Source organism: Gorilla gorilla, chromosome 7, assembly GCF_029281585.2.
Source record: "Gorilla gorilla gorilla isolate KB3781 chromosome 7, NHGRI_mGorGor1-v2.1_pri, whole genome shotgun sequence".
Taxonomy (NCBI): Eukaryota; Metazoa; Chordata; class Mammalia; order Primates; family Hominidae; genus Gorilla; species Gorilla gorilla.
In genome coordinates, this window is record NC_073231.2 from 119001713 (window position 1) to 119020371 (window position 18659).

General features: G+C 32.2%; 1 protein-coding gene across 3 annotated transcripts in view; it reads right to left on the bottom strand.

The window, feature by feature from the left end:
- CSMD3 (CUB and Sushi multiple domains 3) overlaps positions 1-18659 on the bottom strand; it is a 1204746-nt gene that overhangs the window by 928444 nt on the left and 257643 nt on the right. For all 3 annotated transcript variants that reach the window (XM_019032923.3, XM_031014090.3, XM_019032924.3), the window contains one exon: positions 13095-13289. In XM_019032923.3, the coding sequence (XP_018888468.2) occupies positions 13095-13289 (195 nt within the window). The remainder of the gene's footprint in view (positions 1-13094; positions 13290-18659) is intronic.

Sequence of the window (18659 nt, forward strand, 5' to 3'; positions counted from 1 at the left end):
AACATAACTCATGGTATTCATTAATCTAAAATCAAATTTAGTTAAACTTTAAAAGAATGCATAAAGATAAATTCTTCAAAAATAACTGAACTGTTCCCTTTGGGGATTATTTGATATTGCTTAGGAAGCAAATAATAAATCCGTCTTCCATGAATATTCTACTCCAACATGCCTAATAACATTCTTTGGTCTCTGAATATTACCTAGAATTCCTCTCATTTTGAAAGAAGTCATCTGAAATATGATCCAGGAATCATATGTGCTATATTCAAGGGGATGGATGTTGAATCAAAACACAACATGCCCTGAAGGTGCTAAAATTTATGGGGAAGAAAAGATAGTCCCAGAAGTAATTAAATCTGGCCTTTGGTTACAATGTTTGAGGACCAACTGCAGCATGTTTCTAAATTCATACTAGTTACTAAGGTCAATATAATAGTCACTACAATTTTTCCTTGATAATGGGAATTTTAGTCTATTCTCTGAGCATCTTCACATGCCAGGAGATGAATCCAGATTTATCTAAGTCAGTGATGATAGATTCACACCAAAGGCAAGTAATTGGTATAGCATTGCTTCAATGAATTCAAAGCATTTTGTGTAAGAAGAATTACCATCATTGGAAAGTTGCAAAGGTTCTAGAATATCAGAAAGCTGTTACAGAAAATGGTTCTGGTTTACTAGGTTGTAATATCTATTCCAGTGTAAAGTTTGGCAGGTTTTTAAATCTCTACTAGCTTTAGTTTGGATACAAGAAAGGATGAAAATCATAATACCTAATTGATAAGTTTTTAGAAATGCAAAATAAGGCCATTTTTGTGTTATGCTTAAAATTATAGTATATAAACTTAAATACATGACATGCTATTATTATTGTTGAGGTGGCAAATAGAAACTTTGCTCAACTGTCCTCCATTTCTAACATAACTTTTTGTGGTCTGCCAAAATGGAGAACAAACCTATATATTGCTGGTGTTCTCTCTTTTTATGATAGATACTTTTACCGGAACAGTATTTGCCATTATGTCATAAGAACATATTTACTGTCTCTAAAAAAATCAAATACACTTAATAGTTTACACTAGCTTAGAGGATAAGTTTTAGACTCTTTTGTCTGAGTTTCCAAATTCTTCAAAATATCTTTGAAAGATGCTTGCGACCAATCTTCTCACTTGAAATTGTCACCTCTTTTCTCTACATTTATCTTTATCAGCCAAAGTCAACTCACTTTTAGTTACCCCAAATAAGGTGTTACTTTACCAAAATTATGAACACTTATATAACTCTACACGTTATACATGACTAAATAACATTTGTTCCTGAATCCTAGAAAGTGATTTTTTTTTTCAATTTTCACCCATTGAAACATCTTGAAAGGTCAAGAAAGTGTTTTATGAAGAGAGAAAAAAACAAGGAAAGATTACTATTAATAAATGTTGAATTGAATTAAAGTGGAGCAGAAGGACACTGGCTCAAGAGAGTAGGTTGTTATAAAATTAAAAATGTTTGATTGGGTGGTTGGTGGGATTTTATTTAAGGAAAAATGTTAAGCCTTTATACAGGCAAAGATTAGAGAAAAAATGGAAAGAGGAAGTTGTATAATCAAGACAATGTGAAAAGAAGAATAATAATAGCGGTTAAGAACTTGTCACTCTAGGCCAGGCACGGTAGCTCACGCCTGTAATCCCAGGCGTGAGGCTGGTAGATTACCTGAGGTTGGGAGTTTGAGACCAGCCTGACCAACATGGAGAAACCCTGTCTCTACTAAATATACAAAATTAGCCGTGCATGGTGGCAGGCACCTGTAATCCCAGCTACTTGCGAGGCTGAGGCAGGAGAATCCCTTGAACCCAGGAGGCAGAGGTTGCAGTGAGCTGAGATCACGCCATTGCACTCCAGCCTGGGCAACAAGAGTGAAACTCCGTCCCCACATCAAAAAAAAAAAAAAAAAAAAAACTTGTTTACTCTAACCAAATTGCTTGAATTCCAATCCTAGATTTGCCTTTTATTACTTGTGTGATGTTGCACTTTAACCTTAACAGTGGCTCAGTTTTCCCATTTATATAATGGGGATCTGAATACCATCCACTTTATAGCCTGGGTGCAAAGACTAAATAGGTTGTTATACGTAGAATAGTTCAAAAATGTCTCTGGTCCACAGAGAGTGCTCATTAAATGCTAGAGATAAAAAGAGAGAGGCAATACAATATAAACATATAAGTTATTCTTCAAGTCTCTAACAAGATTAATACTCTTCACACCACGTTAAAATTTTCAAATGCCTTTGATCTTCCATGGCATTATATTTGTATCTTTCTTAGAAGATGGAGTTTTACTCCTTACTAGTATGTAATTATTTATGTATGCTTCCCATAAGCTATAAAAGCTCCTGAAAATCAGCAATAGCTATTGATCTCTTCTCCATCATCATTCAATAGATATTTGTTAAAATAATACAAATAAAATAAAACTATGTTATCTCTCCTATAATATGAAAATCTGTTGCCAAAATATTGATCTTATTAACATTTCAGCCATCGTATGCTGTGTTTTGAAAAAACATACAGATAAAACAATAGAATGCCCAATAATTTTTTTGAAGTTAGTACTTTGTAATGTGATGATTTTTAAAATATGCAACTGCATTGTCAATGACCTCATCTCCATTGTTTAGAAAAAAAAATTTAATGGAAGATATAACGATTCAGCAACAAAAGCCATTTTAGAAAGAGCTGTGTGTGTGAGAAATGCAATCATATAACAACTTCAGAAAAGCTTGAAATTAATGTCTGATATTATATTTATAACTAAAAAGTTACTAGAAATTAGTGCTAAGTATAAATTTTTTGTTAAATATATTAATATTGAATTTTCTATATAAAATGTGAAAATATATAAAGAAACTTATTCTAGAAATTAGGCATCCATTAAATATTAAACTGTAGAAAAAAATTGAGATAATATTAATGCAAAAACATTATGCTTTTGATTCTGTTTTCAGATGACTAACTTGCAGGGCAAATTCCAAATGTATGAATTAACAAAGAGATTCAAACTTTGAAAATATATAAAAATTGGGTCAGAACTAAATTTAGACAGTTGTGTTATACATCACTCATACTTGACCGGTGACATTAGGCATGTATGATTTGATTTTACTGACTCTGTGAATACAATTCTCCAATGCAGTTCTCCATCTACTTTTCAATACAAAGGCATTGTTTATATGTCAGTAAAAACAGGTAATACAAACCTGACCTGAGAAGCTAATTTTCCTCTCATATTACTAATATTGTAGATAATGTAGCTCCTTAAATTATACTGTGCCTTCTTTGTGTTGTTTAGCTAAAGAAATATTTCATTGTCTAGTAAGTTTGGTTTTCATCAGAAATTATTTTCTTTTACTTTGTGAGACTATAAACTAATCGTGTTTTCCACATTTGTTTAGGGTGTAAGAAAAATAAAAGCTAAATATAATGCTGATTCTAACAAAGATACAAGAATTCAGAACTTGACTTTTGTAAATTAACCTTGCTCTTGGTTTCATCTTACTCTCCTGTTATTTTCTTTTATTATAGTTTGCCTTAATTCCACTTTATGTTATTTAGCTACATATATCATATTTTTTGCTGCATCAACTGCTTTTTTAAAGTTAGCTATAAATTAAATATTAATAGATAATAAGTGGCCTTAATAATTTAGCTTTGAATGCTATAGTAACTTCAACAAATGTCGGGAGCAGTAAATGGAAATTGCCTTGGTCAAAATATAAGGAATTAGTGCAAAAAAAAAAAAGAAAAAAAACAATTCCTCCCTGACTCCTTAAATATTTAATGTATTTAGACCCAGTTTTACATACATAAAAATTATGGAGTAAAATGAAAATTATTTATGTTCTTTTGAATCAGATATGCAATTGGAAAAAGCCTAAGAAAAGTGGTTATAAAAAGCCTTTAGATATCATGCACATTTAGACCAAAAATTAGAGTTTTTGAAGGCATCCAAGTTCCAGAATTTAAATTCTGTTCTCTATTATTAATGATATGGAATAACTTTCATCACTGAATGGTTCAACCACGTATATCTTTTACTTAATTTCCTAAGTTAGTGAGTGATCAATATTACACAGGAAAAAACAGAGAACAAGACCAAAAGTGTACAAAGTATCCCTCCCCAGTGATTGCTGTAAAAATACCTATTACTATGCTTTCTTAGCACAAAACACAAAGGACTTTTCACATGGAATGAGTCTACTAAAATATGTGTCACATAGCATTAAATGTCTTTGGTAGCTACTATTCTCCTTCCTCCATTGGTTTATTCTAATTCATTTTGCTTCATCTTTAGAGTGGTGGCTTTGCAAAGAGCAAAAGAATACCAGATGGTCATTGCTGTGGTTCACTGAGTTTATATCCTAGCAGGAAGTTAGATGATTGCTTTTCAAGGTTCTTATCATGCATTGAACAGTCTATTTCACCACAGGGGATTCTGAAGCTGTCAATATATTCTTGGCTAAGCATGCCCCATCATTTTCTCTTTAAGACATGGGCCTATATAATCATATGAATGCTTTGTGGACGCAAAGATAATATAACTTGTCTTTCCTTCTACATATTATGGAATGTAGATTTGTGTTAGAAATGAGTATTTACTTAATGTTTATAAAATTCTGTTTTAATTTTGGGAACAACATCATTAAACTATTTGTTATAGCTTCTTCAAAAATGTAAACTTTCCCTAAACAATCTGGATTTTGCATTTAGAAAATTTACTTTAAAATTCTTATTTGTCAAAACAAGTAAACAAAAAACTCCAAGTAAACAAAAGCCTTCCCAGAAACAAAAGACTCAAAGTTACACAGAATTTGTGTAAGCAATGAAGACTCAGTTGCCTCAAAAAGAGACTGACGTTTTTCTTTGATTTAAAAAATACACAGCTGACATTTTTCTAGGAATTGCACAGAAAGAGAATGAAGTTAAAATCATTCCATCGAAGAAATAAAAATCTCTAAATTTACACTATCGTAACATATAATACTAAAAAAACACACAGATGGTCTCTTTATCGTCAAAGAAAATGGATTAGTTTAAAATAAGAATGATAGATGAAGGAATAAAAAACTTGAACAATAGAGTAAACCAACAAAAATGTTTTAGCTATTGCATACATGATGAGGGGAAAAAGTAAATAGTTGCTTGAATGAAAGAAAACACAACTCACAAATGCAAAATGGGGAACATAATGTAAGTCAATGTTAAATATATGGCTGACTGTTGCCATGGTGGGGTCAAGGGTGATGGCAAGATAAGAACAGGAAGCTTTGATTTTCTTCCTTGATCATAAGAAACATACATAAGGCCAACACATATTGTTTATATAAGAACACCAGTGGATCTTTTTGCATGAAATTAGACTATACACAGTTAGACAATAACCCAGATCACCTTTCAAATACAAAACTCCCATATTCAATAGACTGAGTTTCATGAGGCCTGTAGCTGTTTCATTAATCATTATACTTAGAAATGTGACTCGTGTGTAGTGAGTTTTTAAAATATATGAGTTTATGGCTGGGTGCGGTGGCTCACACCTGTAATCCCAGCACTTTGGGAGGCCAAGGCAAATGGATCACTTGAGGTCAGGAGTTCAAGGCCAGGCTGATCAATATAGTGAAACCCCATCTCTACTAAAAATACAACAATTAGCTTGATGTGGTGGTGCATACCTATAATCCCAGCTACTTGGAAGGATAAGCCAGGAGAATTGCTTGAACCCATGAGATGGAGGTTGCAGTGAGCTGAGATTGCACCATTGTACTCCAGCTTGGGCGACAAGAGTGAAATTCTGTCTCAAAAAATAATAATACTAAGTGAAAAATAAAGTAAAATATATATGTGTTTAATTATTGAATATACTTCAAATGTGAGAACTTCCAGACATGGATAACTCAGAAATGCTATGTTAACTTTGGAAAATATATTTTCAAAAATGATGTCTAATACTTGCTGATCCACACCTAATTTTTAGGGTAATGTGAGGCTTAAAGTTCCTTTTAATGCTGAAAAAATTAATTCTACTGCCTGTATGATCCCAGAACCTAGATACATCCATTCTCTGGTACCCTTAGTTTTTCAGTACCTCATATCTCAGTGTTATTATCATATTCAAAAATATAACTTTACAAATAAATCTTAGTATGTTTGTCCTCTTTTGGTTGTGAACATGATAAAAATAAAGTAGTTATTACTAGTTGTTGAATACCATTGATTAGGTATTTTACGTACATTAACTAATATAATCCTTATCTTAATACTATAAGTAAGACTTGCCCCTAGTGTACAAGTAAGAAAACTGAGGTCTAAGAAATTAAATATATAGGTTAAGGTTTTATATCTTCTCAGTGGCAGAATATGAAGCAAACCAAGGCTTTTATTAGTCTAGAGTCTACTCTTTCCAGAGTTCTTGACTATCTTAGTTTTTTAAATATTCTCCACTATTTCTTAACCCAGGCACATGTTTAACTGTCAATAGATATTTTAAATATGATAAACACAAACGTAACAAGTGATAGCTATTACTTCTATATGATTTTTAAAATAATTGACTTTTATGTGTTTGGAACTAATTAGATAGTTTTGAGCACCTTCTATGTGTTAAGCATTAAATAAATTTTTCAAAACTATCATTTAATCTAATTTCTTTAACCTTCACCATTCTGAAATAAGTAAAAATACTCAGTTTTTGACATAAGAAATAACACACTCAGGTAATACATGGCAGAAATATAAATTAACTCGTAGGTCTTCTACCCCTAAAGACAAATCATGTTGCCTTTACTCCATCACTCTAGATACTACTAAAACAGTCTAATCAGGACATGCACGTTATTTTATAACACAAATGTACTTTTCAAAACAAGATTAAGGTGCATGATAGGGCTATTGAGTGTTGATCTGACTGTTGATTGAATAGCCTGTATTTTCCAGGGAGTGTTGAAGCAGCACCAAGTGACCTGTGACACTTGTGAAGTTTTCCTTGTGGATTGACATCACTGCAATTTTGTTAGCAGCCTTTGAGCTGATAAAATAATTCCATTACCAAACAATTCATGCTTAACTTGCTTGTTCTTTAAAAGACATGCACAACATGTTTTCTTCATTAGCATCAAATATAACTGCTCACATTAAGAAACTAGATCTCTATGTGAAATGACAGCTAATGAAAGCTGAATGTGCCCAAATAATATTGCTCAGATACTGGCAAGTGTGGTGGTGGAACTCAAAGTCTGTGCTAAAACATTTTCTGAAATAATATTTAAAATAATATGTTTGAAAATGAACTCAGTCAAACCATCAATGCTTCAATCCTCGAAAAGAACTTTTAATACATGGTTCATGATATTTTTATATTCAGTAGTGCATTTGAGTCCTTTCTTCTTTGGCATAAAAGAGGTTACCAGTGACGCTACTCTCTCTGTGATTCAGAGAGTTACAATAACACATTGTCTTTTCTGGGAGTGGGTTTAAGAAAAAAGGAGATGACAGTTTACAATGGTTTTTAATAAAATGTTTTTAAAAACTACAGATTTTAGGCTGGGCGTGGTGGCTCACACCTGTAATCCCAGCACTTAGGGAGGCTGAGGCGGGCAGATCACGAGGTCAAGAGATCAAGACCTGGCCAACATGGTCAAACCCCGTCTCTACTAAAAAAACAAAAATTAGCTCGGTGTGGTGGCACACGCCTGTTGTCCCAGCTACTCGGGAGGCTGAGGCAGGAGAATCGCTTGAACCTGGGAGGCAGAGGTTGCAGTAAGCCGGGATCGTGCCACTGCACTCCAGCTTGGTGACAGAGCAAGACTCTGTCTCAAAAAAAAAAAAAAAAAAAAAAAAAACCACTACAGATTTTAGCTACAAAAAATGTTTAGCTACAAAAAATGCTAAAAAATAATCTTTACAGTGAATAGAAAAAACTGGGTTTTGTTTTGATTGAGTACATAAAATCTTAAAATATATTTTCATTTTGGCGAAGTACAATTTATTATTATATTTAAGCACTATATGGGAATGAATAGAAATACGGCACCGAATTATTTTTGTGTCTTGTTTCAATATAGTACTTTTCAGTTTTCTTTAAGTTAGTTTTATCAATAACCTTATCTATTATTTATTTAGTATCATATTTCTGATATCACATTTCAGCATTTACTCATATGTAATTGGGACTTACTATGCATAAAATAAATGACATTTTTGATTTCCTACTGCCTTTGTGAGGTAATTTCCAGATACAAAGCAGGGAACAAGTAAACATAATAAATATCCTTTCACTAACTAAGTCACTACTTCTTTGGAGGAATTTTGGTATATAAAATTTAAAAAATTACTAGGCTAAAGCTTCCTACTTCTTTATTCTCCAACTATTGTCTTTTATTGCTCAGCCCAATTCCATGTTTTGGTATTACATTTTGATCCAGAAAATTGTTGATCAAAGTTTTTTGGCAGGAGAATAATATAATATGGTGACAAATCAAGCTGCTGTTCTTATTTCATCAGTCATTTCTCTAACACATTGTGGAAAACAGTCTTCCAAGAATAAAACTTGGAAGATTTATTTTTCTTTGTCAAAGGCAACAGTTTCCTCATTAGCCCTTTTGCTTATATGTACTGTAAATATATGGTTTAGGTCACTCAGCAATAATTTACCATACAACATCTACATCACTAACATCCAAGCTTCTCCAAAAACTATCTCACCTGTCAGATCACAGTAAACTCTGTCAACATTTTATAGCATCACATCCCCTTATCGATCAGTCCTTTCCCTGAGCCCTCATATGCATTCCAAGTTCTTTCTTTTTGGCCACAAATATACTCAAATCATCAATACAATATACCACTCTTTTAAAATTTTCTTTAGTTAATCTAAAATTCACATTTCTAATTTAGCCATATGTTTCCTATGACTGCCTTCTTAAATCTTAATATGTTAACTCTTCCATCAAAAGTATGTGTCTCTTTTACATACAATTCTATTAGTTTTTCCTGAGGTATGTGTATTATATTGCCATTCTGAATGCAAAATATAATTATGAATTTTGGAATTGTTAACATAGGAATAGCATAACCATTTCACCTCATCTGCCACTTCATCTGTGAGAAATGGGTTAAGAAGGATTCTAAAGCTACATCATGTGCTCCAGGTATTCTCATTCAAGACTTGGCGCATAGGAATTAGGCTTCACTTTGTACGGAATGTTGCTTAGCCCAGCAGCAGGCAGTTAGTTGACTTTTACAAATACTACCAGATGGTGTTGATAAAATTCATCCTGCCTGTGAACAAACACAAAACCTTTACAGCATACCCTCTAGGTTGATGTGGAATACATTTTTTCTTAATTAAACTACCATTGTTAGGAAGCATCAAAAGAACTCTCTAAAAGCAAAGGTTTCATCAAGGAGAGACTCTATGTAAACTCCAGGGAAAGCAATGAGTAGATCATTACAGAGTTATCAGCCCCCTGCAAAGTTATAAATTAAAGAATCAGTATGCTATCAAGTGGCAAAGAAAAGCAGAGGGAAGGCATGAACTGAGTAGTCTGCCATCTTTTCTTTGGAAATGAATGACAACTACACACACTGCATATACAGTACTCCATTCTTTAAGTTTTAATGAAAAAATTGGTTAGTGAGAGATAAATCACACCTTAGAAAGTTAGATCATGTGCTCTATGAAGTATGACTTAGACTCTACCTTTAGCCAGTGAATACTAGTAACACGTGAGAACTAATTTTGAGGCTGGAAAGGAAAATCTGTACTTTCTACATGAATTATTGTTTCATTCAAAATGTTCTTGCTCTATATAGTTTGTATTTTTAGCAATTATCTGTAAAATCTTCTCTTAAAGCGTTGTCCCTAGCTGAACTTCCTTGCACTCAACGGGCGATGTTAATACCTTCCTTATCAAGATTCCTAGCTTACTCTACAGATTCTGCTATTAAAGCAATCATCATACATTACTGCAATTACTTGATTACTGTCTGCCCCACTGGACCACAGGTTCTTAAAAACAGAAAATGTGTCTTAATCAATCTTTTGATTCTCAGCACATAACATAACGCTTTGCAGAAGGAAGGCCCTTAATAAATACATACAAGTCAGTAAATTTATTCATTAGTGTTACAGCTGAGGAGAAAAAAAAGTGACCTGGGTAGACTAAAGTCAATCAGGTAGCATTTTTAAAAATAGTGGGTGCCAATTTTGATGGATTTTAAAGAATCATAGAAGTTAGAGTGGAAGTCAAATCTTGCTGGGACCTGGGAGTGAAGAGTAGGGAAGTAAATACTCTGGTAGCAGAGTTTAACCCTGAAACTAAAATGGCAATAGAAAAAAAAAAGCAATAGAAGCATTGGTTTTAGGGTTAGATTTGAACAGAAGGACATTTGATATTATTCCATTTCAAATTTGTCTTTGTTGACTGTATATTCTTTCTTTAGGGAGGAGATAGTAACAGGTGCTAAGGAAAAGTTGGATGATAGAGCTAACATAAGTAATAAATTGGTATGTAACTGATGTTTTATGAATGCTATTACATTAAACTCTAACAGGTTTATGATTTTGGTATGTCTGCCTCTCTCTTCATCCCAGTATAGCTAAAAAAAAAAATAGCTCCCAAAATAATTCAATTATTACTCTAAGTCCATAGTCAATAAGTGGCAGAATCAGTATTCAGAATAAGGCCTTTCTGATTCCAAAGGCTATTGTCTGAATTGAGATGAAGGAACCTAACAACAGAGATTCATTTTCAGGCAGTGTTGAGAATGCTCCATTGAAATCTCTTCAAAGTACTTCTTAGTTTTAAGTGTCTTACTACTTGGTTTTTAAGAATTTTAATATGTCTCTGATTTAGGGAGTTTTATGCTTTTTTTTTAAAGACTACATTTCTGCTGATTTCTATATAATATTCCATATAATATCCAATTCCTCCAATTATAAAGAAAAGTTCTTAAATACAGACACAAATTATTTTGGTGATGTATCAAAAAGGTAACAAGCTCAAGCTTTGGAACCTGAGAGAATATTTCAGACCTGGCTTCTTTACCACAGCCCATTTGCTTTTGGGAGACATTTCTCCATTGAATGCTCATGTTTCTGCATATCTTGTGAGCACAGGTACCAGTTATCCTGCTTTTTTGTACCTGGTTTTCCTTCTGTACAGAAAATAGCCGAGGAGAATATAGTGTTTTCCACCAGAGCAAAGGATAACTCTGCTTACAGCCTTGAGAGACGGAGATAGTGCTCCCTCCAGAGGAAAGAATGGGAGGGCCTACTGCCCATTATAAAACAGTCAGGTTTCTAAGCTCATGGTTCATCTCTTATAATACCATTTAGTATGTTGTGCAGGTTTCTCACACTCTTCATGCCATTATATGAGAATTAGGGCTTGGGAAACTGGCACAAATCCTGCTATTCTTGCTCCTAGTGCTGCTGTGAGTAATAAACTATCCTTTATTTCTGACTCAACAGTCTTGTGTTTTTCATCATCATCCATAAAACTGTGGCAAAGAATTTTAACTTGAAAGTAGAGTAAAATGTCAGAACTCTTCATAGTTCTTGATGTTTACCAGCTGAGTAATCTAGAGCAATTATTTTTAAATATCTGAGCTTCAGTTTCCTATTATAGTGAAATTTAAAAGTGATAATGCTTATAAATTTCATAGTATATTTATAGTGCTTAAATAAATGATAGCTAATAGCAGTTATTCAATATTAGTAGCAACAGCAGCAGTAGCAGTAATGATAGCGGTAATCGTGGTAGCCGTAGTAGTTGAAGCATACGCAGCAACGGAATCTAACATTGAAAGAATGCCAACATACAGCAGACATTTTTACTAAGCAGCCAGTGTAGCTTATCTTATTTAATCCTCACAAGAAATGGAACAGGTGTTTTGTGTTTTGTTTTGTCTTCATTAGTTAAATGAGGTAAATGAGACTCAAATTGTTGAACTGATTTTCCTGAGATAACTCACATGGCAATTGACAAAGCTGGGATAAGAAGCTTGTTGTGTCTAATTACCAGGAGGTTGTGGTGCATGCATTTGCAGTGACATGTTTGGGAGGAAGCTACAAAGTAATTTAGATGGGCAGTTGGACATTCCCACATCCCAGTCATGGAGGAATTACAGAAGCATATGCTTATTAAGGAAAAAAAGAAGCCCAGAGGAAACACAATATTGGCCTCCAGAATTTTTGTAAGAAAAATCCATCCATGTGCTTAGCTAATGTTGAACACGTTCTGTTTCCCAAGCTCTGTATTTTGAACCTTTGTCCACATTATTATATTATTGTGTTTTCCCCATGATACAAATAATCTTAATAGTATTGATAGTAAACAAATGCAGCATAATTAATTTCGAAAATTTCCATGTTGTCTTCTATCAGAAAGATTTAGACTCAGTCAATATTTCTTAAAGCAAAACAATTTTGACAGCCTAATTAAATTTCTAATCATAAACTCCATGTTTTAAATATAAATATGAAAGCATATACACAATGCATGCATAACTATGCATATAGAGATATATAATTTACTACCTAATTTCACAAGCAATGTGAAAGAGATACTAGTCAATACTAGAATTTAGTATTTTTCTCTCCTTTTCATGTAGTATATGAGACTATTTATCCTTTAGGTTTTTGTTTTGTTTTGTTTTTTGAGACAGAGTCTTGCTCTGTCACCTGGGCTGGGGTGCAGTGGCGCGATCTCAGCTCACTGCAGCCTCCACCTTCTGGGTTCAAGCAATACTCCTGCCTCAGCCTCCCGAGTAGCTGGGACTACAGGCGTCCACTCCCACACATGGCCAATTTTTGTATTTTTAGTAAAGATGGGGCTTCACTATATTGGCCAGGCTGGTCTCAAACTCCTGACCTCAAGTGATCCACTCACCTCAGCCTCCCAAAGTGCTGGGATTACAGGCGTGAGTCACCATGCCTGGCCTCTCTATCCTTTAGATTCCGTAGAAGAAACAGGCACCAAACATATTTTTCAAATACACTGGCTGATAACAACTCTCATTTTTAAAGTGTTTTCATTTTACCTCTACAGATAGGAACAGGAAAATCCCACGAAGCTGTATTAACTGAATTGGCTATGCAGGTGAGCTGAGGGTGGCCATCAAGGATGTATCCAGTTACACAGCTGTAGCGGATCTTGTCCCCGACGTCGAATCTTGTACCATATAATACACCTTTGGGCGGAACACCAGGATTTCCACAAGAGCTACTCTGCAATTCTATTAAAAAGGAGGAAAAGGAGAGTTTACAGTTATTTCAATAAGCAGTTTATTGTTTTAGATGTATAAAATTATATATGTAGATATGGATATTCTTATTTCTTTGGAGAAGAGTCACTGAAAGGAACTGTCTTCTATTCCAATACATGTGACAGTGAATATGGGAAGAAAACTAAACCTTATCACAGAGGTATTATTGGTCATTCTTTATGCTAGAAAGTTTTAGATATTATATTACTTAGTCTTCAGAGCATTACTCATATATTAATATTTACTCAGATAAGTAAAACTGAGGATAATATCATTCACATGGCTTTTTCAAAGTTACATTCTAATAACATAGTAATAAGCAAATTCATTTCCTTAATATTATCTTCAGTCCTTCAGTGCTTAATCTTAAACCATGAACCTAGATAAAATACACATTTTTCATGGAAACCTTTATTTCATTTAAATGAGAAAAATACAGTGGAGTAGTAAATGGACAATTTTTAAAGTTATGGAGGGTGAGCTAGAATTCCAACTCTATTATTTGTTATTAACCTTGAGTGTATACTACGAATGATAATAATAAGTGCAAACAGTTGTAACATTTTAATTAGATCAATAGGCAAAATATATGGAAAATGATATATCAGAATGTTTTACCTATCACCTTCTTATTCCATTAGTTGATGCTTAAAACTAAACAAGTATATAAACATAAGAGTTTTTTAAATAATATTCAATTCAGAAAAAATCCAACTTTAGATTAAATGAAAAAATTTTTTTGAAAATAGCAGAACTTCAGGACTGCTATTAGATATTAAAAATATCTAATTTAAATTAGATATTTAATTATTTAATTAGATATTTTATTATTTTTTAAATATCTAAATATTTAAATATCTAATTTAAATTAGATATTAAAAAATATCTAATCTAATATTAAAAAATATTAGATTATTTGTTCTCATTGTTTTCTAAATTTTTATTTTATTACTGTTATATTACCTTTATACTACAAATAATAATAAAAACACAAACAGTAATTAATGAACTAAAAGATATTCCAATTTGAGTAAAGTCAGTAGTTAATAGTATTGTGCAAACGTTAATTTCTTAGTTTTGGCCATTTTACTGCAGTTCCATAAGTAGTTATATTAAGGGAAACTAATTAAGACTATATGGGAACTACTGTTCTTGCAAAATAATAAGCTGAAAGTCATGTTGCAATAAAAAGTAAAATATTTTCCAATTTTGCTTTGATATTTATTTCATTTGTGCAGTTACTAAATTCTATATAATATTACAATGCTAATTCAAATAATTACAAACCATTGTAATAATTAAAATATCGATGTCAATATTAAGCAAAAATATTAAAATACAAAATGGTTCACAATATATAGCTTAATTTTGGGAGTGTTTTTTAAACTTTCATTAATTTTTTGCCTAAACTTTTCAAAGCAAGTAAAAGAAAAATCACAGATTAATTTCCAGTATGAGGTAAATTTATTCAAGAAAAATGTATTGAGCACAGGACATCCATATATTTTAGAGAAAAAATATTTACTTTGAGTTTTAAAAATGTAGTTTTAGGTTTCTTAAAACTAGAAAAGTGAAGAAATTGGCTAATATTTACTAAACATAAATGGTTTCAATAGACAATTTTCTTAATAATACATTCTAAACTTAAATTTGTAAAATATTTAAAGTGTCAGTAGTGAAGGTTATTTCTAATTTTTTATTTTGTTATTTCTCCAAGACATTAGCTATATGTGAATTTTCAGTAAAACAATACAACTTTATTGTCTGTGAATTTTGAGCAACTTTTAAAGAAACACTTTGAACAGTAGTTTATTTTGAAATACTTAATTTTTTGGAAAATTATTTGATTAATAGATGAGATGTTTGTTCCAAGAGACAGTGAGGTTAATAAGTTTTGACAAAATGAATAAGAATTCAATCCTCTGAATATAGTAATAACAAAGGAGATACTTTTAATGAAACTACCACTTTTGGCCTTAGAATTAATCCACTCCTCTTCCTTCCACCCTCTAAAAAATAATTAAGGTCAGGACTTCAATTATCATAAAGTTATATGTCTAGGAGAAAAGTGGTTTCCAAATTATGTCACAGGAAGCAACTAGGTGGGGGAATAAAATGAAAGAGAAGAAAGCTCTGAATAGTTTTTGGACTCAAAATTAACTTTGATTTAAATGAACAAATAAATGTATCCAGAATAAAGTACCTAAAGCAAAATGGAAATCATGTCAGGTGAAGCAGTGAATGAATAGTAACATTGAATGGAATCTTAATAGATTACCTAATCTCCTGCCTTATCGCTTAATTACTTCTAAAACTGATAAAAATTTAGGTTATTTCAAAATGAAACTCAAAGAAGACAATTTTAAAGCATATCTGGACTTCACTTTCAGGAAAGTCCTGCTGTTGTTTGTGCCTGTTTATCATCTTCATATAGAGAAACATCTACCCATCATCCTCTGTTAACTGAGTAATTCATAAAGACAGTTAAGATGCTTTACATTCAGGTTTAATCAATCCTGATTCTATAACCATTGCTCATGGATTATATTTTTGTATTCTTCCAACGCTTTAATTCAGGACTTCTCTCTATGTTGTCCATGTGCATTTTCAAAGGCAAAGCAAGTATGATGTGTCACTAACTGAAGTATAAAACCCACCATCAAAAAAGATTATGTTCTGATTGAACATTCTCTTCTTACTCTTAATGTTTTAAAACTAAGTAGTGCTGCATATTTAAACTTTTGAATTAAATTTACTTTTAAGTAATAAAAAGTTTTAGAAATTGCTAAGATAGACTAGATTTTAGATAATGTTTCTGCCAGCCATCCAGAGTTTGAATTTCAGAACAGAAAACCAAACACCACATATTCTCAATTATAAGTGGGAGCTGAAAAATGAGAACACATGGACACAGGGAGGGGAACAACAACACTGGGAGGGCGGGGGTGGGTAGAGTATTAGGGAAAAGAGCTAATGCATGCTGGGCTCAATATCTAGGTGATGGGTTGTTATGTGCAGCAAACCATCATGGCACACTTTTACCTATGTAACAAACCTGCACATCCTGGACATATGCCCAAACTTAAAAAAAAATAATAAAGTATGTTTAAAAAAAAAAGAAAATGAATTACTCAACCATGTTCAATAAATCAAAATTATTAAATATATGTTGTATTTACAGTGACGATATTGCTTAAAATATACAAAATTATAGATTTTATATATTTAAATATATACAGATTTATAAGTGAAGTGAAGTGAAAAATAGACTTATAAGTGAAGAATTTTTTTGTAATTCATCAGATGTACATGCAAGCTAGACACATTATACTTGTTATCTCAATGTGTTTTGAAGCAAATAATTACACCTAAAAGCAGAGTTGCAAAATATAAAATAATTATTAAATATATGTTGTATTTACAGTAAGTGATGATGTTGCTTAAAATATATAAATTAATGAAAACAGAGATTTATAAGTATAATGAAGAATCTTTTTGTAATTCATCAGATGTACATGCAAGCTAGACACATTATACTTGTTATCTCAATGTGTTTTTGAAGCAAATTATTATACCTGAAAGCGGAGTTGCTGAAAAGGCTTCAGTTATCTTCTTTTACCAGCAGATGACAGTAATATATTGATTAAGAGGTTTAGGTGACTAACACAAAATAATTATAGAATCTGAAAAATTGTCTTCTAACGTCCCATAATACAATGATTAAAATGGGATTGCAGTAGGGGAGGCAGTACTTTAAAACCAATTACACAATATTCTTGGTTGAGCACTTAGAGTGGGCAGGTTGATGAACTGAGATCACTGGAAAATAAACCTGAAGAATTTGTACTCAAAATATGTCTCTGAAAATGTCAGAGACTCTTTATGTTAAGTTTACTGCTCTAGGCATAACAAATTATTTAGTCTAATTAAAATCCATCTGGTTTTGGCTGGAAATATGTATATTTTATTTATCTTCTCACAGTATTGAGATTATCAGCAAATATGAAGATATTTTGACAACATAGACTATTCTAAAGTGTAGAAGATTTTTGATATTGCAAAATAATTCCTTGGAAAATATACAAGATAAACTTTTAAAATTCCAGTTGTGTTTAAAGGGGTAGAGTTCAGTGACACTCTTCTCTATTAGTTGAAAGAAAAGATCAATTACTTGGCAAGTGACACTGACACTATTTTATTCATCAGAAGCTTTTAAAAGTTATCACTAACACTGCTCTATGATATGTACTAGTTAATACTACAGCATGTCCCTTGCCTTCTGAGTTAAGAGTTTGAGAAAGTCAAACTTCATTGTTGAGTATCAGCTTTGATAGGCATTTGGGCATTCTTCCACTTAAATCTCACAAAACACTCGACATTATGGGTATAATTCTCCCCATTGTGTAGAAACGAAAACTGAGACTCAGAAAGATTAAGTAACTTTCCAAAGGCCACCCACTAATAAATAGTAGACTTGTGGTTCAAACCTAGGTTTCCTAACTCAAAAGCCTTAGATCATTTCACAATTACATATTGCTATCTACAAAAGGCAGATATTCATTCCACAAGTATTTATTAAACATCTATCATCAGCAATGCTCTGGGGATATAGTCTAGCAAAAGGTAGACATGGAGTTTATGATTTGGTGGCTACCAAAAGTAATAAATGAGTAATTTACAGAATACTAATTGTATTGTGACATGTGGCAGAAACGAAACATGTAAGTTATACTAAAGGCATATAATGGAGAAATCTGAATTAGTATTGATTAAGAGGAGATCTGGAAAGGATTTCCTGATAAAGAAAGGCTTTAATTGTGATCTGAAAAGGATAAAAAGTTAGTTTTTGTTTGTTTGTTTCCAAGGGCAGTGAACAAGTATATTTGAAATAGAAAAGTACAAGAATCAAAGTACTGTAACAGTTATTAGGTTTGGCAATACAATGAAGACAGGTTTCATGGAAATGGTAGGGTAGTGTAGAAACTAGATTGCGAAAAAATATTTCGAAAGGCTTGATCATAGATGGCTTCACGCAGTGATGTATATCCTTTTCATAGGCTCATAAATATGAAGGAGAACTATTTCCTCATTAAATATTTGGTCGTGGGGTGCTATCTGCTTTTTAAAAGAGTAATTGAGAGTAAATAATTAAAATACATTCTATAAATGTACAAGTGAGCAGAGATTTTCATAAGCATGCATGATATAAAGTGTGTAAGTTTACTAATTTAATAGTAATTCAATGTTGAGTGGGAAAATTGTGATAAGATGGATTGTCAAAATTAATTTAAAAAAAATTAGTAGCCAAAATGATGTATGCATATTATTTTAATATGAGAA